This window comes from Anguilla anguilla, chromosome 7, assembly GCF_013347855.1.
Source record: "Anguilla anguilla isolate fAngAng1 chromosome 7, fAngAng1.pri, whole genome shotgun sequence".
NCBI lineage: Eukaryota > Metazoa > Chordata > Actinopteri > Anguilliformes > Anguillidae > Anguilla > Anguilla anguilla.
The window spans coordinates 47,354,685-47,379,531 of record NC_049207.1 but is presented as its reverse complement, the minus strand read 5'-3'; the positions used below and the strand labels follow the sequence as shown (position 1 = coordinate 47,379,531).

At 43.3% G+C, this 24,847-nt stretch overlaps 1 protein-coding gene across 3 annotated transcripts in view; it reads left to right on the top strand.

The window, feature by feature from the left end:
* Nucleotides 1–24,847, top strand: part of tmem117 (transmembrane protein 117) — a 41,152-nt gene that overhangs the window by 7,747 nt on the left and 8,558 nt on the right. For all 3 annotated transcript variants that reach the window (XM_035426607.1, XM_035426605.1, XM_035426608.1), the window contains exons 3-6: nt 6,678–6,810; nt 16,745–16,844; nt 18,724–18,821; nt 24,307–24,466. In XM_035426607.1, coding sequence (XP_035282498.1) covers nt 6,678–6,810; nt 16,745–16,844; nt 18,724–18,821; nt 24,307–24,466 — 491 coding nt within the window. The remainder of the gene's footprint in view (nt 1–6,677; nt 6,811–16,744; nt 16,845–18,723; nt 18,822–24,306; nt 24,467–24,847) is intronic.

Here is a 24,847-nt window from a genome sequence, read left to right as displayed (position 1 = left end):
TTTTCTGGTGAGAAATCATTTGTAAATATTGCAAAAGCAGACAAAAATAACTTGAACGGGAACACAGAATTAATTATTAATATAAGTGCTCCGAATAACTGACAGCAGCAACGACGGCTTCAGGAAAGAAGAGGCTCCGTGGCGTGATGCGGGCAATCAGAAGAGCGCTGCGGAGAATTCCTGCATGCGCCTGCCTGACGGGAAGAGAGAACCGCTGGGCGTGCTCTCGCCTGGGAACAAAGCCATGGAGCCTGGGTGGGAAACCGGTAAACCTTCCCCTTTTCCCGCAGCACGAGAACTTCGCTCCGTGAACTGTGTCACGCGCATTCTCTGAAATAGGATCAGAAACGGGCTTTGCTACAGGGTGCTGGTCCCAGTTTAGCACCAGAACAGTTTTGAACTTAATCAAGGCTAATAATAATAATAATACCACCCCTAGTGAACATCTGATTGTGGTCAACTAATGATTTGCATCTTTCAATGTTCCGCTCGTGTAGTCTTCCGCAGACATTAGTCACTGACACGTCTGCACCTGCCTCCTGAAGCGTGTTTCTGATGTGTCTGACAGATGTTTGAGGGTTACTCTTCATTATGGTGAGAATTCTTCGGCCATCAACTGTAGAGGTCTTCCTTGAGCTAGCAGGCCCTTTGCGATTACTGAACTCACGACTGCTCTCTCTCTCTTCTTAATGATGTTCCAAACAGTTGATTTTAGCCTGAAAGCCTTAGCTTTGGCCTTTTTAGTCTTCTGAGTTTTTTTTTGTTTCTTATTCCGCATATGGCTCATAATGGCTTCCTTGACTTTCATTTGCACAGCTTTGATCCTCATGTTGACAAATGCCAATAAGACTCCAAAAGGCAATCAAAAGCCTAGAATCAAGACGAGATACTCCCTTATACCAGCCCTGAGGAAGCAATTGAAAACACCTGGCTAATAAGAAACACCTGTGAAGCCAGTTGTCCCAAATATTATATTCCCCTGAAAATGGCGGGTGGCGGGGGGATTCGGGGACTGTGTAAAAAGTGCTGTAATTTTTACAAGGTGAAACCAAAATGTTGTAAATGTATGTGTGTGTAATGTGTGTGTGTGTGTGTGTGTGTGAAAAAAAACTGTGTTCAACAAAAAGAGGAGGTGCGAGGTAAACTGCTGATCAGATGTACCAAAGAAAGAAAGCTATTAAATACTTTCTTAGACTGAGATGGCCTTGGGCATCTGTGTTACTTAGATTTTTCAGTGCTTTTCAAATCGCTGAAGTTGCACCCGGCCTTTGTTAAATCACTCACCTTTGAGCACCTTTCATTTTTTTGCCACTTGTTATTTTGTGAAATGATTTATAAAGTGCAAGTGATTTAAAAAGCAGAACTACGACAATTTTCAATTTGAACATTTTTGCTGAGAATAATTGTATATTAGTGTATGTTACCTTTCAGTAACTTCCTGCTGAGGCAAAAATTATCTATCTCCCTTTATATTAAGCATTAACAAGCCTGGCATGATGATCTAGGAATCATCATACCAGGCTTGTTAATGCATAATATAAAGCAGATAAAATGTACGATGGAACTCATCACCACTAAAACAAGTTACTGTACAGCCACTAGATGGAGACATATCCAAATATTTAGCTGTTGGTTAATATCAGAATATTCTAGATACTGTGTGTAAGGAATGAGTATGATATTTAAATTTATGGACTTATGAACAGGCATCGATATGGTTTAGATAATCAATTATGTTTTAAAAGAATAGGAATTCACTCTCTGGGGTTTTTGATATTATTTCAGCTTAGATTTTGAAAGGCCCACACGCCCCACAGCTTTTGTGTCTGTGATACAAGCATGCCCTAACACTGCAATAACATCAAAAGGAATTATGTAGATTATGTAGAAAGGAAATCATATTTTCAATTGTCAACATTTTAATTGGAGTTTGGAGAATTGTACAGGTGAAGTAGAGCTATGTTCTTGTGTGTGTTTATGCTGCTGTTTATGTGTATGTGTTTCTGTGTGTGTGTGTCTATGTGTGTGTGTCTGTGTGTGCGTGTGTGTATGTGTGTGTGCCTGTATGTGTGTGTGGCAGGCTGAAGCAGGTAGCAGGCAGAGGCAGTGTGAATTAGGCCCTATCAGAAACCCTTGGTGCTGGATGGAGATATGACTCAGAACAGTAGGCTGCAAAACCGTGAATCACCACAGAAACTCCCCGGCAGATTACAGCAGATTGCGCTACAAGGACCGAGCATTATAATTCTGATCCCCAGGAATTAGACACGGGGGACTGTAAAGGCAAATAAATGGCAATCAAATGATACAACTGGGAAGGACATGTAAAATTACACAAAAACCTGTTCATCTGCATACATACATACAGACGTACGAAGCATGTCTGTTTAGTTATATTTTAAAAGAGTACAACCAATGAACTGTGATATAAAGCCTATATTATTCAGTTAGGATTTTTATGATGAAAGTAACCAAGTTCTCATGCTGGCCACTGTGGGAGGACTTGGTATTCGTCTTTTTAAAACAATTTTGTTTATGTTAGTAGCATGTCGATTTGTGTTTCAACCAATCATTGGTGCTTCCATTTAGTGGCCTGCCAATCAGAAGTGAACATGTAGTGCCAAAACAGACCTCCATCTCTAGTGTTCACGAGTGACTTATTTATTTTACATTTGTTCATTTTTTGTATTTTCTTTTGTATGCATTTGTACACTGGAGTTATTTTTTAAAAAGAATTCCCTTATGGTATAATCAACACTAACAGCACAAAAAAACAATTTTACAGGGTCTTAAAGTTTTGGTTTCCTTACAGCATATTAATCACTGTGTCTTATTTTTTGTACGCGCAGACACAATAGATCATTCTACCTCAAAGAAAAATGTGATCTATTATTTTGAAAGTGTTGGAAGCTGAGATTGAACAGCAGGTCAGGCAATTTCAAAGATGTCGGCTTCCTAATAGGAAAATAAATGGACCAATCACATCGTTCATTACTGAAAGGGTCTCTCACCGCCTTTGAGGGTTTTCCCCGCTTTGGTTGTTAGTGTATTCCAGATTGTGCGTTTCTCTTTAAAAGGTAAAAAAAAATAATAATAAAAATCCATCCAGGTGTCGAAGCTGGGTAAAGTAATATAAACCTTAGATGAAGCTGCTGTAAGACAAGTGACTACAGCTGCAAACTGCCTGTTTAGGTCCAGCCAGGTGGAGCAGAGCCTCCCAGTTTTAGTTTTCTTTGGATCAGGTTTTGGTCCGTCTCTGCGGCAGGTCCGTACAGAACCGATGGAGCACTCAGACCCAAACCTACAGAACCACAGAGAGCCTGGTCACTGTACTGAACCGACCTGGCACTGAACCCAAAAGACATGGAACTGACAGAGTAATCCCGCTCACCTGCATGTAAGTGAAAAGGGCACTGTTATCTCTGATAGAGTACATTTTTTGCCTCTGGTAGAGAACATTTTACTCTGAATAGATAACATTGAACCCCTTTTGGAATCATACTGTGCATTGAACTTGCAACAAAAACTTTACCGTCTCGCATCTTTTCCCTGAGCTGAGAAGAAACTTCATGGAGAACAGTGTACCTGTTACTGTCGACCTTACCTGTACCTACAAAGTTTACAATGGTCCAGCTGCCACAGAAGACTTTTCAGGCTAGTAAAATTATTACTCAAACGGATCCCTGCACATATATTCTCCGGGCCGAACCAGGATAAAAGGAGAATCATTTAATCATTTTAACATGGGTGTGAAATGCCATTGTAGGACTCAGATGAGCATTGTAAATCCCAGCAGTTACCTCTTTTATGGAAAGGGCCGGGAGCCGAGAGCCAGAATGGCGGCGCATTTGGCTTTCCCCCTAATGGGAAAATAAATGGACCGCTCGCGTATGGCTGCGGGGATGTGTGTCAACAGAGCGGCGGCCTTGTCATAAAAACGAGAGGGGCCGTAACTCAGGCGGAGCGAGCTGCAGGTGAGAGAGAACGCGCGAGGTGACCCACAAACACTCACCCTGCGGTTCGGAGTGCGTCGCGAGCGCGGCGCCGGACGCGGGGAAACGAAACCGGGGAAGCCCCGTGTGAACCGCGGAGGAGAGGGAAACGGCAAAGCGCTCGGCCTTCAGCAGAGCGACCGAGTGTCAGGAGGAGACGGGAAGGTTCCCTGCTACAAATTAATTCTGTACCGAAAAGAGCTCTAGAATTCTCTAGAATCTTACAGATATGCGTTTATACCAAAAAGGTGCGTTACTTGTCCGTGGAATCTTGGAGGACCACAGCTATGCCAAAAAGATGCATTATAATTAAGAAAACACACATTGATGCAGAAGAGAGCATATAATCCTTTAGAACCTTTATTTATTTAATTGAATTTAAAAGAAAATAATTAAAACCCCATTCATGTGAAAAGGTGTACTGTACCAGGATCAAAGACACCTCTTTGGAAAGACTTGCTGAACTAAAAGCAGAACTCTATACCAAGTATGTGACATAAATAAATAAACAAATGAAAACTTTTTAGGTAAAGAAAAGGTCATTTGTCACCGTTCTGACTAACATTTAAACGAGCCAAACATTCCTATCGCGTTCAGCACCGCGGAATTAACAAACAAATCCCGGCGACGCTCGGAAATGGAACGAGTGACTTTTTTTTTACCTTCAGAAGCTGGTGCCTCCGTAATGGCCTTCTGTCTTGTGCTGTTATTGGAATGGTTTTAGGAACAGCCATGTGGACGGATTTTCGGTTTATCTGCTCATTGACAGATGGGCGGTTCTGGCTCAGGGTGCTGAAATTGTTTGACCTTTGAAGACAGTGGAGGCTCGCTGTAACATTCCGCATAATAAATCGCACATTTGCTAATTAGTTGTAGTGCATTGGATTAGATCCATACTGTAATTAAAAATTGATGAATATTTTAATGTAACTGACTTTAATTTGCGGTTTAATTTAAAGTTGGATGAGATGCAAATGAGATATGACACGTCTTCATTGGCATCTCCGCTTCAGTCCCCAAACCGTTTACGTCCGCTCGCCAAACGCAGATTAATGAGAGAAAGAGAGAGAGGGAGGGGGGGAGAGAGAGAGAGAGAGAGAGAGCGACACTCATACACCACAGGATTCAAAAGCCAGACTGATTGTGTGTGAAAACAAAAGATATCCCGGTAAGATTTGCGCAACTTATTAATGCAAGTTCAACTAAAATGCGCATAAATGACAACAACAAGACGGGCACCGAGGCGTCACGCCGTGCCACACGTCACTATAGCAACGTGAGGCCCGGCAGCCATCGACTCGCATTGTGCCATTTGTCACTCTCCGCTGGTCTGCACTGGGAAATTAGACAAACACCATACTGCGCGGAAATGATGGTGTATGATGACTTATTAGGACCTGAGTGTTCAACAGGGGGTCCATGGGCCCCTGGGGGTCCTTGAAGATGTGCTGTAGGGGGTCCCTGGCCAGACTTGATATGAAATTCCTTTTTTATATATTTTGGAAAATCTTTCAAAATATTTAAACCGTTCAGCAAAGCGCTTAACCTCAATTGCTTCAGTAAATATATCCAGCTGTATAAATGGATACTATAGATGTGTAAGTCACTGCATAAGTGTGCCTGCTAAACATCCGTAATGTTAAAAAAATGTCTTTATTGTGGGAATTCATCTGCCTTTTTACCGCCGAGTCAACACAAGTGAAACTTAGTTACGCAAAGGCTTTTGTTAAATATTGTTTGTAGAAAATATATATTTACTGAAATATGCCTTTGACACAAACCATGGTAACTTAACTGCGATTATACACCGTGGGGAATAACGGTAAAGATAGGATGGGCAATGATACGCTAAAATGCATTTTGTTAGAAAATACCTCCTAAAAGATATCTATAAACTACCTTAAAAATGGTGGAGGTTTAAGTTCATTTGCAGTTAGCCCAGAGGTATAAACCATTAATAAAGAGAGGGTGGCAAACCATAATGAAGCACATTAAATATGTAATATAGAACTGTGTGTTTTTAGCTGTTTTGATTCAAAATAATAGGCTCATTGCACACAGCAATAATATCCTGTTTAACCAGCTGTTACAGAGTAAATGTGAAGCCTTTTGGTTCATATAAACTCTGTTACAGTTTAGAGTGTTAAGCGTCAGGATTTACATTTACGGTATATCAATACGGTCAGCACCAGCTGACCCAACATCAGATGTTGTTTCATGGATACTGGATGAGAACAGGCAGTAATAATGTAAAAATAATGAGCACAGATTCCCTGCAGTGGTAATGGAGACACTCGGGGCAAAAGATCTGCTTCGCAATGTTAGAAATGCGTAATGTTGTCGCCATAAATAATAAAATGCTTATTTTGCCAGAGGACTTCAGAGCTTTTTTCTCCAAAGCTTTCTGGCACAGTGCATCTCCCCAAATGCCCAATTCACTCCAGTGCCCTTGACTTTAAATCTGAATGGGAAAGCGTTTTTAGGGTGTGGGGCACACTTTGAAATGTATCCAAATGATGACATACATTTCATGCCTTTCTTAATGAGATGGATTCCATTTTATTCTGCTTCACTACAGCTTTTGACTTTTGGTCCTCAAACTGCACAAACTAATGACGAAATGAGAACGGCCTTAATCTGTGGTCTCGCTGTTAATGCGTCTGTCTGTCGCTGGCCATTCCCCAGGTCGATACCTGCGCCTGAAAATGTTCCGGGAGGACCACGGCTCCTGGATGACCATGTTCTTCAGCACCATCCTCTTCCTCTTCATTTTCTCGCACATCTATAACCTCCTCCTCCTCATGGCGGGGAACATGCGGTGAGTGGCCTCCGCGTTGCGCTTTTCCCCCATCATGCCTCACTGCTTGACTGATCTACTCGTCCCGCTTGAACGAAGCGGCTCTTCTCCCTCTGATCAATCACAGCCGTGTCCCTGTCACGGAGGGGGCAGTCCTCAACAGTTCCCCGTCAGGCTTTTTGTAGTCCCCAGAGACAGAAGGTCATGAATACCAGACCTGCCATCTTGGCTCACTAGGGACCTTGTTGGAGCCAAAATGCTTGACTCAAGCCGTGGCTGCTGTAGTTGGCGCAAGCATTCACAAGGTTGTGGAATGTTGGTTCGTTGGGATGGAGTATCTGGCAATGGTCACCTTAGCTTAAGCCAAAATGGGGCCTGGACTAAACCATCAGATTGCTGTAGCCATTCACAAGGGTGTGAAATATTTTCTGTTTCTCTGACTGCATTTAAAACACATAGCAGGGATTTCCCTGCCCTTCCACCTAAATCTGAATCCTGTTAATTTGACTTTGTACTGTTTTGCTGTAAAATATCTGAATTACTTGAGTGGGGTGGGGAGCCTGGGTGCATTATGGGTAATAAAGCACAAGCTGAAAAATGTCATGTAACTGGTAAAAAAGGCGCGTCTCATCAAATCCAGGGCAGCACATAACAACAGAAACACAAACGCTGCTGAGTACAAGGCTACACAAAAGAAAATTCAGCAAAACAAAGAGGACAGGTTCTTTTTTTCTTTCCTCAGCAGACGGGAGGTTGGGGGGGGGGGGGGGGGGGGGGGGGGGGGGGGGGGACATGGTTTTTATAACCATGCCATCAGTCACAGCGGTCAGTGCCATGACAGGGGGCATCCGTCTACAGGACGTTCCTCTGGCCCTCTGGAATGGGAACGCTCTGCCGAACACACACATACACACACACACACACGCGCACACACACAAAACCATTCCTCATGTCTGGAGGGGGACCTGGCAGCTCTGGTCCTTGGGGATGGTGAATGTCATCTGCTCAGCATAGTCCCACTTAAAAAAATTTCATTGGTTCCCAGAACATTCCCAAAATGCATCTTTGCTGGGCTTCCGGGATGTCCCTTGAGCATAAAGATGTAGAGGCTAATGTCTGGTTCCCAGATTAATGTATAATTAGCCAACACCATAATACATAACTAATTAGTGTCTACTTTGTTAGCATTTAAATATTATTTGTGTGGTTTTAGAATAGGCATTATTATTCTTAGCAGACAACCTTATTAACTAATAATTGCATAGGTTATATTTTACAGGAATCCATTTGTACAATTGCATATTTACTGAAGCGAGCCAAGTTTTTGTTAATGTAAGAAAGGAGCCACCAGTTATTTTCCCTCTCTCCCAGTTTTACTGCACAGCCACTGACCTGCGACAGATAGGTGGCGCTGCTGCAAAGCGAGTGAGAGCCTGATGCTGTCAAAGGCAGTGCAGATGTCAGAATAATGTTCACTGTGTGAACTGGACTGTGTTCTTGTGGCTATGAATAACTGTATGAAATGAGTACTGTACCTTATTGAACCTGCGTTTTGCAGTTGGTCCATTGACCTTGATAAGCACTTCTGTACGTCGCTTTGGATAAAAGCGTCTGCTAAATAGATGTAATGTAAATGCAACTGCTGTCTTAAGGGTGCACGCTAGGCTAACTATACCACTACGCCAGAACCAAGGTGCTTAGCCTATCTGCTAGCATGCTAGCAGTGGACCAAAGCATACTTAGCCACACCGCTAGCATGTTAGTAGTAGAGCAAAGCATGTTTCGCCATATCACTAGCATGCTAGCAGTAGACCAAAGCATGCTTAGCCATACCGCTAGCAGTAGTGCAAAGTACAATTAACCATATTGCTAACATGCTAGCAGTAGACCAAAGCATGATTAGCCATACCGCTAGCAGTGGAACAAAGCACGCTTATCCATACTGCTGACATGCAAGCAGTAGACCAAAACATGCTTAGCGATGCTGCTATTATGCTAGCAGTAGAGCAAAGCAGTGGTTCTCAGCAGTATGGGCCACACATCCCAAACAGAATGAGTCACATGGGCCACAATTAAGGAAATATCAGTGCACAAACCCTCTAGGGGAAAACTTGTTCTGCAGCACAAGATGTTTTTTTCTTATTTGGGCGCGTGTGTAAGGGGAAAGGTCGTCGGCTTTCAGAGAACTCACAGAGCATCCCCGTTACCCGAGTGTTCAGCTTGAGCCTGAATTATTAAAATGCTTATTAAAGAGGAAGGGTGTGGGGAAAACACAGCTTGAAAAAAAAAAAGAAAAACGATGTTCCTTCGGAATGAGCTGTTGCCTTATAAACTGTTAAATATCGAGATGCGTTGTGATGGATTTTTGAATAACACATTTGAGACACAGGAACCATTGAAAGTGAGGACGCTGTTTTAAGAAGCCAATCTGCAATGTTTCCACAGCAGCTAATTACACTGAGAAAACACCCCCCCCCCCCACCCAGCACCACACAGCCCTTTCATCGCAGATCTCACCTCGCAATAATACACACTTGTTAGCGGTGCCTCACATCTGGGACATTTGCATTTTAATTTGGGCGCCAGATCTGGTCCCGTTTGCACTAAACCGCGGAGCTGTCATCGTCTGGATATCCTCACGCACACACACACACACACACACACACACCGCAGAGCCCAGCCCTGATGTCCCAAATTGCCATTATTGGCATAAATCACGCCATTATTAGCTGCTGTTATTTAATTAAGACCGGGCCATTTTAACGGACCTCTCATTTATCACCACCAATTAGAAGGCCCCTTCTGCCGGGCGAGATTCTAGGTCTCTGTGGGGACCCTGGCTCTGGTTGACTGGCGGAGCGAAGCACGGGACCTGTGGTTCTTTTGTTACTACAGCAGCGATTGGGGGCCGGTGGAGGGGGGGGGGGTTGGTTATGGGACTGGGGGTTGCCAGGTTACACCCACAGATCAAGGCAGCCATAACAATTACATTCCAACTGGATTAATCTCACTAAAAAAAGAGCGCTGTCTCCATTTTATCACAGACCTTCATTGTCTGCTACGCCTGCTAGTTCTACTCCTCTGTTCTACCTGCACACTGGTAATAATGGCAAAATATCAGTTAAACAAGCCTTAGATTTAAGAGGGGAATATAAATCCTTCTGGCAAGCACAAAAGTCTTGGATTTAAAAGAAAAAACAATAACACACTGCGCTCTCAAATAAATCCCTTGGATTGAAAATGAGAGAGGGAGGAAAAAAGTGAAAAACTAAATTGAAGAGTTGTGAAAGTAGACGTCAATTTTACCTTGAAAAACCCGAAAAAGTTCTTTGTGCACAGGGACTGTCAGTGTCAATTCAACTCCCGACAGTTTATACGAGACCAATAGGAATACAATTTAGTCTTGTCGGAGTGATTTAATGGTGAATTTTTGCTGGGCTTTAACTACTTGCTCTTGTGACAGCACAACATATTTCTGGCTTTTGAACGTCAGGAAGCTAGTGCAATAACCTCAGGTCTGTTTGGCAGTGACAGGACCTGGTGATTTTTTTGGTCCTACCACTCTGGAAAACCTTTGGAGATCCCTTGGTCATTTGAAAACAGATCAAGGGAGAGACCGTACCTGCTGTACACCTCCTTTTGGGGCTTCAGTTCCATTTGGTAAGTCATATCACAAGTGCAGGGACACCTGGCTCTGTTTCACCATGTCTTGACTTGACCTGCTGCCATGTGGTTATCCCTCTTAGCTTGGATCAGCTGTTACCGATCTTTAGTCTTAATATTGATCTTCTTGCAAAGATCCCTGTGAATTTCTGAAAGACCAAGGACCCGTATTCACAAAGCAGGAGTGCTGATACAGGATCAGTTTTGTCTTTGTGCTCATAATGTGTGAGCGAAAGTCGTGTGAATGATCTGAGATCGGCACTACTACTCCAAGATGTCTAATGAGCACGGACCCTGGAGTCTCATTATGGAAATTACTTTGGATTTGAAGAAAATATACATAGTAAATATTCACACGTTTTGAGTAAACTGGTGCGTGTGTTGGGTGGGGGGTGTGGGGGGGGGGGGGTGCTCTGTGACAGAACAGAGCTTTATCAGCTCTGCATCTGTCAACCTTACATAAAATCTGAGTGATGAAAATGGCCGACATTCCTAAAGAATCCTAATACCCAGCCCACTGCACACAGACCCCTCAATCTGAAACGCACCCAAAACAGAGTTCAGATCCAAAGCACAGTTCTTATACACGGATTCAGTTATGGGAATCAGTTATGAAATCATTTCATCAGACACTATTGCCACTACAGTATAAACATAGAACAAATTGTAGTGGCGGTAATAATGATGAGAACAACAAAAGTAATAGTCAAATATTTAACTTTAAAGTGCCTTTAAGCATCTCGAGGATGCTTTGCACTGTGCAGAATTAAAACAGATTAAAGTAGAAGAAAATCAGGGGAACTTTTATCAGAGGGAACAGCTTTATCCTCATGTGAAGGCTGGGAGCTGGGATTGCATTATCAGGCCCTGACTCAGACCCTCTGAAGCACACTGTGCGTATCATAAGCGCTCCCCCCGGCTCCTACCGAAGCGGTGACTTTAGTTCCCGGATCCCCGCGGCGCAAGCTGTGATTAGTCTTCTATCGCCCTGTTCCCACATCGTGTAAATTCGTTCTATCAGATCGGTTGCATGTTGGACTTTTGAGTGACCCCGTTTCTGCAAGGCTTTCTATTGAAAATAAGGCCCCCATAGGGGTCGTATGGAATGATGTGTGACATCATATGAACTTTGATTATTCATTCAGAGAGACAGAGAGAGAGAAAGAATGAATGGGAGAACATGAGAAAATGAGTATTACAGATAGTGAGAACATGATAATGTGTCTGTGTAATACATATATATATCTCACACACAAAGTAATTGGTAAATTAATTGTTTTGATGTACCAATTTATCTTTACATGAGTTACGTGCTGTATAGTGGCAAGCACATAGTTAATTAGCATTACCTTCATTAGCAAGTCAAATACGGTATGATCTGTCATAGGGACGTACTGCTCTGGAATCACAGGTTCAAGTCAGCCTGGACAGATTTGCACCCAAAAGCAATGTAGCAATAAGTGATCCATAAAAGAACAGGGTATTACATCAGCTACTGTTCCCTTTCTTTTTCAACCCTCCAGTGCAAGTGCTTGCCATATTATGTCATCACATGATCACTGCCATATTATCATTATGATGTAACTGCAGGATTGTTATATTATAATATCACTAGATGATGTCATTAGAACACTGTCACAGGATGATTATGATGTCACTGGAACATTTTCCTAGTATGATTAGTTCAGGAACAGTAGCCATGTCCACTGTGACAGTCACCCCATCTCTGAGACGGGAAAGAGATGTTACAGTAACATAGAACGGTCTGTAAGTGGCATCTCTTGGACACTGAGGTCTCATATGCTGTACTTGAAATCTTTGATCACATGATGCTGCTCGGTGAGAGGTATATAATTGCCGTTTTCCGGGTGTCTGCCATACAGCAGGTGGTCCCAGCAGGAGGGCGCTGCTCTCCATAACACACTTCAAAGTTTCTGGGCCTTGATGTAAGCACTCAGAGAAGACCATGCCCCCCCCCCCCCACCCCCCCCCCCCCCCCCCCCCCTTCAGGAGGTCCACCCAAGAGCCGGAAAGGCCTTCTTTAGAGCTTGACAGTAACGTACGGAGACACGGCGGGATCCCTACGGTCGTTAACATCGATGAACTCATGCTCGTGTCAGCACTATTTAAAAATAAATAAATAAATAAATAAAAAAACCGGCAAAGAAATCTCATCTTAAATCACACCGCCAGAGGCGAATTAGATCTGGAGCGCCGCAGAAAGGACAAGTGTCAGAATATTGATTGTGTCTGGCCAGAAGCGCGCAGAGAGAGAGCTCTGTTATCGCTGCCTGACACGGCCCGTCGTGCGCGTAAATCAGCCAAACACTGCCGCGCGGAAGCAAACTGCTTAAGCATTAAACGGAGAATTTCAGAACCGAAGCGAGAGGCTAGCCTGTGCTTGTGAATGTTCTGGAACGCCGGGCATAAACACGCGCTTTAATAACCAATCACCGTTTGTTATTTAAAGTAGTTGTTCACTGTGTCTGAGTGTGATCAAATAAGGCTGGTTAATATTACAATAAAAGCAGTAGTTTTCTCCGCTACTTGAAGTCGTATTGTTAAAAAACAATGACTCGGAAAGAGGTGTCTTGGGAATCGTGGGCAAACTGCAGGCAAACTTACATCATCTTTCTTCATTCATATTTTGGTATTTTGCATACAGCAGAGGGAAATGGGGGCGAAGCATATATATTACAGCAGAGAGGAGAAGGGGCGGAGCTTATATATTACAGCAGAGGGGAGTAGGGGCGGAGCATATACAGTAGAGGGGAGTTGGGGCGGAGCACATGTATTACAGCAGAGGGGAGTAGGGGCAGAGAGTGTTCTGCTGCAGGTGTTTGTCCTTGATTATTTATGCGGCTGCTGCAGGTGTGTCGGTTTACCGCCACTGCTCATGCTCATTGCGTCACCTGACTTGTCGGTTGTTCAAATTTTACCGGCAGTGATTAAGAGAAGAGGCTTTAATCACAGCCTGCAAAACGTTTCCTCCCCCCACCCCATCTCCACGGCGCACAAAAAAAAAAAAAAAAAACATTTGTTCAGTTCTACATACAGAAGAGGAGGAGGAGAGTTTCTCCCCATAGAAATTATGGTGCAGATTCAGCACTCCTCTGTAGAACGACTCCGGGACATATCGATTATGATTTCGCGCGGACCAAATTGCTTTTTGAAGCTGGGTGCGGTCCAAAATATTGAGCACCTATTGGGTTTAATGCAGATATAAATCCCTGTTCCAATCAAGATGGCCGTTTGCACGCGAGCGTGGGCAATCAGTCACTGTGCGCCTCGCAGTTCCATTATCACGGACCCGTCCGTTTAAAGAATGGAATATAAATAGCACGTAATATATAACTCGCCCTTGTTGAAGCCATTTAATGTTGTTTTGTTTTTTAATGAAAGCCATTTTTATGACATGGGTAAGCAGAGATCCATGGATCTCCCAGGGCCAGTGCTGTTCATGAATAATAATTGGAATCAGGCTTCCCTAATTGTATTTTGTACATCAAAATGTTTTATGTTTTAATTTTCAGCAGTAAAATCAGTTAATGGCTCTGCGGAAAGGGGATCTTTTTTTTTTTTTAGGCAAAAAGTCTCTTCACCCAGGGAATAATGGGAAAACTGGGGTATTGGATGTGAAATTAAATATTTTACCTCAAATCAGTTTTTTATATACTGGGTCAGTATTTTTTCAGATGACAACACAGATGATAACGCAGACTTTAAACATATGGTCCAAAGGGCTGCTGGGTGGCTCGGATAAGGCATTATTCTAGCGTACGGATGGGCGACGTGGTCTTGTACTGACCAGGGCCGGGTCCTAAACAGCCTCCTAACTACTGTGTCCTCAAAATATGTACTGTCTACTTAACATATTGCCTACTGATTAGGGTGTATTTGTTTAGTACGAGATGGGCAGTATGGGAAAAATGTTTTTGTACTATTTTCCAGCAGTACTGTGGAAGTGTTGTAAGACATCCCGCCCTTGTCGTAAAAAAGCCCCGCCTCTTCCTCTCCGATTTATGGGACCTAAAGATGGCCCCGCCTCTTTCGCTCTGTGGGACCTCTTAAAAAGTTTGGTTTACTTCCTGAAAAGTGTGCTCCCGGTTATACTGTATTCAGCAAAATGCCAGAAATAAAAATATCATTCTGGGATTTTCTGAACTACATTTAGAGAAAATTTTGCCAACTAAGCTTTCTCATCCAGCGTATTCAGCTTACTATGCTCAACAGTAGGCACGTAAGCTGTTTCGGACATGGCCCGTGTCAGTGTTGACTGTAGCCAGTAGCCCAGCAGGGCGATATATGATTGGCTCCTGCGTTGCTTAGCAGCCAGCTGGGATGAGTGTCTCACTGCGCACTAGTGACCCCTTCTGGTTCATCGTGCACCCGTGAGTTCATCTGACCTGCAGTGTCTTTCTCTGACTCGTGTCTGTGCGTGTCTGTAACCTGCTGTGTGATAAAAGCTACTGCTGACACCTTGCGCTTCAAGGGATAGCACCAAAAAAGAGAAAAGAAAAATGAAAAATAATATCACACGACAGCGATGCTTCACCTCGGCTTCGAACCTGCGAACCCTCGCTTTGCGAGCCCAGCCATTGCTGGACTCTGCCGCCTGACCAGTGCTGGAGTCCCTCCCTCAGCTGACGACCCGTTAAGTGTGAGAGATGACGGGGAATTTTTTAACAAGCCGCCATTTGGCCCGACGCTCCCCACAGCGTGAGGAGAGACTGCGTGTGGGCAGGCGCTACAGCATATCTCTCTACCTCTCCAACTCTCTCTCTCTCCCACTCCCCCCCTCCCTCTCTCTCTCCATCCTCCTCCCCCAGATCACAGGCACACAAAGCCTTCTGTGGAACGTAAACTCACTTTTTTTTATTTTTCCCAGCATTTTAAACACTTCAGCGCTTGTCCTCACTTTCACCTGAATGAAACCGGAAGAGGCTCGTACTCTTATGTGCGATTTCTTTTTTAAAAAGTTCTGTATAAATCTATTTTTAAGCGACTACATTAGGTCAACGTGCTATCAGCTATTCAGAAGACAAGGCTGCGCGGTTTGCTCCGGTTTTTCTTCAGCTGAACCGGGTTGCGGCCTTCAGCACCCCTACCAGAATCACAGAGCCCGTACCCTGTATTTATTTGTAAATTCATACTGTGAATAGTTCTTTGGCGGTTATTATATACAGGGTATTATACCCATGGAAGCCTAGTTTTTTATTAAAGTGCGTCTGCAGCTCTCTGACTGTTCTCTTCAATATATGCAGGATGTTGAAGCTCTAGGGAACCGGGGAACTGAGAGGGAATTGGGAGGAGTGTTAAAATCAATGAAAGTGCAGAGCTTTGTGTTTACAGAAAATACAAACACAAAGGGCAGAGAGGAGGATCCTGACCCTTAGATTCAATCTGCCGGGAGAGAGGGAGAGGGGGAGGGAGAGGGAGAGAGAGGGGGGGAGAGAGCGAGTGAGAGCAAGCGAGAGAGAGAATGAGAAAGTGAGAGAATGAGAGGGGGAGGAAGAGGAAATTGAGGAGAGAGGGAGGGGGAGTGCGAGAGTGGGAGAAAGAGACAGAGAAGTGACCTGCCTGCAGTTGTACCCCCACAGTGAAGTACTCTGTTAATTCAACTCTGTACCAGCCTGATAGGGATCAAATGTACTTTCTCAAGAGTACAATGTACTGTTATCAGAGTTGATTTAACACAGTTTTTTGTGCTGTGTGTGTCTCAGTCTCTTGAAGGGTTTTCCAGTCCTCACCCCATTACGGGTTGGTCAAAGTGCGATTAGAAATGGGCGTCCATTTTTATAAGAAATACGTGCACTGATGTACGATCTCGGCTGAGCTGGAATTTAAGCCAATTAAGGCGACTTGGGGGCGGTGTGGACCCGGGGAGTGGATACGCAATCCGACAGCACGTCCTCTTTGTGTCCCGCGCGCTTTGATTCATGCGCTGCGATTATCCCGCTATTTACAACTGTTCATTATGAACGATTATGCGTATTTGTGATGAATGCGGCGTATTGTTAAAGGGCTGGGTTTTTTAATTTTCGGCCCTCCAGGAGGTTCTCGCTTTAAAGCAAGGAAACAGCCACCGCAGAATCGCATTTGCATTTTTTGGCGTCTTGTATGAATTTGTGTGTCCCCTCGGCTTGACACGCCTCCTTTCTTTTTTCTCTCGTTCTCACCCTCCCCCCCTTCTGTTCCCATCTCCCTCTCTCGCTCTCCCCCCCCCACCACTCTTTAATGCCCCCACCTCTTTCTCTTTCTCTCTCTCCCCCTCCTGCTCTTTCTCATGCAGTCCGCACATGGTCACAGAGTACATGGGCATCAGGAATGAGAGCTTCATGAAGATAGCCGCAGTGGGAACGTGGATGGGCGATTTCGTGACGGCGTGGATGGTGAGATCTTCCGCACCCTTCCGCACAGGGCGGCGAGAGCAGGACCCCCCTCCCTGCTAAACATCACAGGCCACCCCCTGCCCCCCTAAGAACCCAACACCTCCCTCCTCCCGTAAACACCCCCGTCCAGAGGGACTCACTTCCCCTCCTCGGCAATTTGAAATATGGTTTGTCCAACATTTCACTTTGTCCTCTCATCCAACATCCTCACCCTTTTAGGCCCATAAATCTTTCAGAAGGCTTTGAGGCCTGTTTCTTTTTTCCATTTAATTTTCTCTTTCTGCTAGGGTCCCAGTGGAGTCCTGTCTTCCTCTCCGCGGTCTTGGTGCACATGTTTGTCTTTAGCTCCTGACAAGAAAGTAGAGAACCACAAGGGTTTTGGGTAGCGGGAGTAATTTTGCTGAGGAAACGTAACTTGAAAAAGACAAAACTTATAAACAGCTGTTAATAGTCGGAGTAGAGCAGTTTACCCTCTTACGGAGAATGAGTGTAAAATCAGGCAAACAGTTCACCACAGCAACGATTACGGGAGAAAGCACACACATCTTCCTCAAGAACATAAAATATGTCATTTTTTAAGAAACTATTATTTATCAGTGCAAGTGGAAACAGTGATGAAGTTTTGGGAAGTCCTGATCACCCAGCCCTAAGAGACAGTGGGGCAGGGAATGAGGTGGACCATTAAGAACATGGTGGTGGGGGGGCTTTAGAAGCCTTTGAAAGCCACATTAGAATTCCAGACGACTGCTGAAATGGGTGTGCGTAAAAACGGCAAAGAACGGTAAAAACCGGCTGAATGCAAAAAAAAATAAATGTGTGGATGAGTCGTAAAATGAAAAGCTGCTGTTTTGCAGAATCTCTCTCTGGAGAATCCCAGATACAGGCATGCTGACGCCTCTTCTTCAAAAGGCATTAATTGCTCAAAGACCGATGTATTTAAATCACTCTGAATTTGGGGAGGGAAGAGGGTTTTTTCAAATCCATTTTTTTTAGCTGAATGTCAAGAGGCGGCAAATGGCTGCAAATCGTAGTTGAATTGCACTGAACCGTGCGACTCCCAATTGATTTTTGCCTTGACGTAAGCTTGCGTCCTGAGCATCCGACAGAAGCAGCCTTATTGTGTACGCGGGGATTTCACAGACGACCTGCGTGACCTTCAGCTGCCATTTTGAGTGGCTTTGCTCTGTTGTGCGATAGCAGACCAGCCTACGAATGCATATTTTTTATAACAGATTTTTATCTGGTCTTAATCCCATCGACTGTAATTACTGTAAGCGCCTTCCACTGAATGAGCGAGAGAGGGAGAGAGACAGAGAGGCAGTGATATCGATCAAATGTAAAGGTGATTTGCAGTGTTGTGCTACTGTAGACTGCTTGCTTTGTTCTTTATTTATTGCAATCATAAACCCTGATGTTTTCCATTTAAAAATGATGAAATTGCTGTTAACTCAAACGGACAGAAAAGGACATGGTGACGAAGGTAAAACAACCTTCCAAAAATTATTATTATTTATTTTATTTTTTTGGAGGATACAGTATATAAATATTCAACTCAAAATCTAATATAAATGGATTTTCTGGAGCATTTAATTTTCTTGCCTCTTCACGTGTGTTCATTCCACATATCACTCAAGCGGATGCATTTTCTCAAATTTCTTTTATAAATACATCAGACAACAACCTGGAGCTTTTAAATGTGTCCAAGCTGCTCTTGCCTGCCCATGCAATTCATTTTATTTTCAAGACAATTAATTTCACTCCACTTACTTGTTCCTACACCTACCAGGGAAACTGGTTTTGTGTGTGATTGTGTATCATAGTTACACAGTAGTGCAATATTAAATTACATGCCTGTAAGGTTCCTTTCCTTTTTCCCCAGGTGACAGATATGATGCTTCAGGATAAACTCTACCCGTGCTGGGGAAAGGCAGCCAGAAGGTTCTGGAAGCAAGGAAACAACAGAATTGTCCTTTTCTGGTACAGTTCCTTAAATCTCACCCCTCCCCCATTCCCTCACCTAACTCCCCACGGCTTGCGTGTGGGTGTGTCCAAGGGCAATACCAAGACAGCGGCTGTTCTGTACTCTAATACAGTACCAGAAACACCTGCTACCAGGACAGAGAACGGGAGGAAGGCGGGAGCAGACTATCTTGCGCGTTTGCAGAATCTCCAGCGCTAAGAAATGCGCTGAAAGTGATGAGGCAACTGGTCACCCGGTGGGCGGTGCTGAAATGGAGCGGATAAGTCAGGGCCAATGAGCAAGCGGCAGGGAACGAGCTCATTAGCGGCAGAAACCACCACTGACAGGGAGAGCCGAGGTGAGATGGGTTTACAATAGCGTCTCGAGAGAGAGAGCTGTAGCCGCCACCCCCACCCCCAACCCCCCACCCCCCCTCCGAAGCGAGGTCACACAAACCCAATAACACCGTTAATCAGCCGGGACGCCCATGTCACCCCCTTCATTAGCCAAACTGGGCGGGGATAGAGGTCCATCAATCCTGCAAGGTCTCTATGAGGGAGATACCCTCCCCCCACCCCCCCTCTCAAACTCCCCAGAGAGAGAGAGAGAGAGAGAGCTCAAGGTCTGCCTCAGGACTCTGAAACAGGCCACACTAAACTCCCAAGGGAACAGGGTAATCTGACAGGCCAGCAGGCCCAGCAGACTGGCAAGGCTCAACATATGTGTTGTAATTTAAGAGCAGTCAAATGATACCTCTTAAATTTCTTCTTCTTCCTCTTCTTCTTCTTTTAATATTAATAATTTACTTTCTGTGATCCAGATTATTTTTAAAACCAGCTACGTATTTTTATGAAGCTATGTACTGCTACAATGCACCATTTCTTATGTAGCATTTGAGAATCTTGCGCTGTGCTGTGTTCAATGTTCTGTTTTCCTGTTTTTTTTTTTGTTTTGTTTTGTTTTTGTTTTTTTGTCAAGCAATATAATAACTAACCAACGAACTAACTAATAAGGCATTTTGTTGATGGAATTCATCTTCCTGCACAGCCAAGGTCACCGGAGATGCAGAAAACAAGAATAAAATGGTGTACTACACATTTGGACAGGAATTCTGAGGTGGTAATGCATGCTGGGAATATAGATGTGAGTGGGTGGAAAAATAATTTATGTAATCAGAAATAAATAAATTAGCAGGAATGAATTGGGAAAGAGCTGGATTCTGCCGGGCTCCACTGAGAGTAGCATTGATTAATTCTGTAATCTGTTTTCTGCACCGTCTAAACAGCAATTTAGAACGAGCTGTAAAAATCTTACAAGAGAGTCCTTCAGGACCAGCTAATTCAACTTTATCTCGCAGGATTTTTCGCTTCTGTTTTTTTTTCTTTCTTTTTTTTGGTTCAGTTTTCTAAAGGGTGAGCGAGCTGAACCGGAGGAGTTCGTGAATCCCACGTGGATTGCGCGCCGTGACATTACGATCGCTTTGGAGTTCGTTTTCAAAAGGCACCGCCTTGCGCGAACGCGCCTCTGCTCAAAATAAAAACTAGGTCGGTCTGTAAAGGAGAAGTAGGTCGGCGCTCTGACTGGTCGAAGTCGACAATTTTTCACCTGTAAATCGCGCGTTCATCTCGATCTCGTTTGAACAAGGTGGCGCGTGCGCATGCAAGCGCTATCACGCAGGCTAACGTCGCTCACGTTCAGCGGGCGCGGCGAAGATGTAGCATGCGAGGCACGTTTTGCACGCGGCGTCGTACGCTTTCTGTGCAGTCATTTAAATATCGCAAGCCATTCATCTTCTTGAAAAGGCCCACTGTTGTTTGTGAAAGGACTCGTTCGTTTTTTTGTTACGGGTTCAGGAAAAAAACCTCAACACTTGCGTGCAGCTCACTAAAAAACACGGCCCAGAAAAGGAATGTCAACATTTTCTCTGCAAAAAATTCATAACTGATGGTTTCCTTTTCATCCATACCCTTTGGAGTCTAATGATTTAATGCATTTTGCCACAAAAAGCAGATGTATGTGGCTAATGCAGAACATGAAGGTTCCTAGGGAGCAACAGTCGGAATCTAGACGTCTAGATGGGTGGAAATCTAGCTAGCTTGAGAGATGTTTTGACAAAAACTGACAAGGTTAACGCTAATAAACATTAGTTAAAGGTTAAAAGAGCTTGCTGCCCATTGAATTCAATGTAGAAAACCAAGGTGATTTAACTACCAAAGAACATTTGCACTGTCATGCATTTAAAACCAATATGTCAGTTTAGAAGGCCACTCAGGGACACAACTGTGATTATATGTAATGTGGGATACAGCCATCAGTGGATAGAATTAATAAAAAAGCACAAGAAAGGCCTAATGTAATGAGAACACTTTCCTGTTATATAAATACCTTCAACTGGCCATCGATATGAATAATTCATGCCCATTCCTTGAAGAACCCACACAGTCTCTTTTTTTGATATAATCTTCAGAGAGAGAGAGAGAGAGAGAGAGAAGGAAAGAGTGAGAGAGAGATTTGTTTTGGGATTTTTTATTTAATTACAACTTCACTGGCCGGATAGATCCAAAAACAGCAATTCATGCTATCGGTACCAACATTACACGGAAATACCATGTACAATAACTCACATAAGCATGATAAGTTTAATAATGAACTTGCAATTAATTACTATATCTACAGGGCAGTAATGATAATGAATATAATAGCGTAGTCTGACGTGCTTGGCCTCGACCCCAGGTCTTTTCTTCGGCGAAATATTCCCTCTGGATTATTCTGCAGTCACGATATCCTCTCGCACTGCAATCGCTCATAACTGACGCTATCTTCTCTTCTCACTCGGCTCTGCTGACACTGTTCAGTCAGACCGGCCGTGGGGGAGTGGAAGTGTATCTTCGGTAGCCAGGAAGTGGCGCAGACCTGGCGGAGGAAGTGGGCAAACTTCTGCAACAAAGAGATGCAATCTGTCTCCCTCCCAGCGTTCTTTCTAAGTCCCTTTGGATGAGAGCGTCTGCGAAGTGATTGTATGGTTATATATGTAATGGCTTTCTCGATAAATAGGGGGGGGGGCTCTCTCTTCCCTAAACTAAAGTTGCATCCTGTGAAAACTCGAACATAGTAAAGAAGCAGTTATGTGTTCAAAGCCAACAATTTCACGGGTGTCTGGGGTCGAGAGTACACTTGTGGAGAAAAGATGTGTCTGGTCTACACCATTGAATTCCCCAAAACAAATTTTAGCACTTTTTGTCTGAGAGTACTTAGTGCAGTGTGTGGGTATCATTTCTTCAAAACTCTGAAGTACCCCAGAATGGTGGCACTCAAGTGGAACACTGTCAGTGTTTTGGACCACACGATCATGGTTTAGCCCCTAAAAATTTTTGCCATAGCTACTTCTGCGCCCTCTTGAAAAGCACATTTAAAAACACACTTTATGGACTTGCTTTTGTCACATCATAGCAGCTGTTGTGTATCTTTTTGTGACTTTTTTTATTGAGTTTTTATTATCTTCATCTTTCTTGCTTCTGTTTCGCCCTGTCTGTCATTGTCTTGTTTTGCTTTAACTGTCTTGCCTTTGTGCTCATTCTTCATGTATTTTATTAGTGCTTTGCTATATAAATAAAGATAGTATTCTTATATGAGGATGATGTTCTAATTATTAAGACCTATCATGAAAGCACTGTGATACAGTGGGTATGGATTCATTCATTTAAATGGTGTAGTTATTAGAAAACTAGGCTTGTAACTCAGATGCTGCATGTTCCTTATCCAGCTGGAACATTCCATACCCTTGAGTAATATTACTTAACCTGAATTGCTTCAGTCAATATCCAGCTGTATTAATAGACTATAGAAAAGGTAAGCCTTGTCAGGCAAATTGTATAAGAGTGCCTGTCTGCTAAATTCCTAAATATGAAAAAGGAAAACTCTGCATTTAGCTAAATGCTGAATATCAGCTATGACATCACACATATGTCATTGTGTTCTGGGCACACATACTTAGAGAGGGGGCAGAACTGTCAGCCAATCATCACCAATGGCTGGTGTGAGTTACCCTGACCCATCGTGTTTGAAGTTTCAGCTTTGGAGCCTGACTGGTGCATTTTTAGAGCGTCAGCCAAGAAAACTTTTACATAAATCTGCAGCTTAAAGGTAGTCAGTTTTTTTTTTATAATGATGCCAGCCTAGGTATCGCTACACATACAGCCAACTGCCAAGGACGAAGCGGATGCTATGCCAGTTTGTCCTGGATGGATGTAGTTTGGAGCTGTCTCCACAGAACGGAATCGTGTCAACTGAGTTATATAACTAGAATCTTGGTTGGCCACTGGCCAAGACACTCTCAGCCAATCAGAGACTAGGAGAGTGAAACTTTTGGATAATGTGCACTTCCACATGAAGTAAACACTATAGCTGAAAGGAATATGCAACAACACTCCTTAAAATCCTGTACAATGAACTATTATAGTGTTTATATTAGTCCAATAGGGACAGTATGTATGCCAATATCGTTAAAAGTACTGTTTCGGGATTGATTTTACGATGAACATTTTGCAGTTTGCTGGCAAAGTTTCCACCAATGAATATAAACGTATTTCAACTGTCAAAAACATTTCACATTTTTAAAAATCCAAACATATTTATAGGGATAATAAATTATATGCAAACTCAAATAGCATGACGGTTGAGCTTCTTGGCCTACTATTCTAAATTAATGTAATATATTTAAAACATATTTAAAGTTACAAGTGATTCTAGGTAAATGTCAAAAGCAGCGGCTCTGTTTTGCCTGAACTACTGCAGCCATTTTAAATGTTTTTGTAGAGGGTGAAACATGAACAACGTTTGACCTAAACTTTATCTTTTACCCTGGATTGTGAAGATTTAAGCAATAAAGCTGATTCCCTGCCTTCCCAAGCTTTTATCTTGCCCTTGCGTGTCTGGTGCAGGTAAAAGGGTAATTAGTTTGGAAGAATCGGCTCTGGTGGCTAATCGTCTATGCTCCACTGGGTATGTGGAGAGCTTAATGACTGCTAATGTAACTTTCTTTCACTTGGGTGAATCATTTAAGCTTTCTTTAAGCTTTTGTTCAATTCAATGAGCACCAACGCCATAATGTTGCACAAGAGAAAGAAATCACTTTCATAAATTAATTTCTCCGTGATATGCAAAAAGACCTGGATTCAATCACCATTCATTCATCACTTTATCTGCATTTTTTTCTTCACAAGCAAAGTTCAGGGGCAAATTTTAGTGATTATTCAAATTCAAAATGTGTTTGTGAAGGGAAAAAAGTGCATTTAATTGTGAGTCAAAAATTAAAGATAAATGTTTACTGATTATGGACCAAAGTTAAGGGCAGTTGCTGATTGAATACAGGTCAAGGGTAAGGACAGGTGTTGATTGAATACTGGCCAAACCTAAGGCCAAACATCGATTTAATCCAAAGATAAATTGTTTTGTATGTACAGTGGCTTGCAAGAAAGGACCAACTTTGTTTCCCCCCCACAGGACGGTGCTGATCTCTCTCACGTCAGTGGTGGTTCTTATCATCAGTACGGACTGGATCAGCTGGGACAACCTAAACCGGGGCTTCCTCCCCAGCGACGAGGTGTCCCGGGCCTTCCTGGCCTCTTTCATCCTGGTCTTCGACCTTCTCATTGTGATGCAGGTAGGGTTCCCCCGCCGGCCAATCAAAAAAAGAGTTCTGGCCCTGCACCACTCAGCTGATGATGGTTTTGAACACTCATTGGCTGTGTAATTTCAGGTAGATGATACATTAGCACCTAATTTGCCATTTCCAATTACAGAGCCTGTTTATGGAGCAAGTTTACATATACAGCTTCTGTTGTCTTAATAATTTTTTTTGCGTTTCTGAAGCGTAACGTATAGTTATATGCACATTTATTTCTGTTTGTCACACTGTTCAGATGATACCTCAGTGAATTGGTAGGTTATTATAATCACATAGATTTTATTAAAAGCAGAAATTTTCCTGGTAGCTGTTATAAATTTTAAATTTTGTTAGAACTGTAAAGACGCAACACCAGCT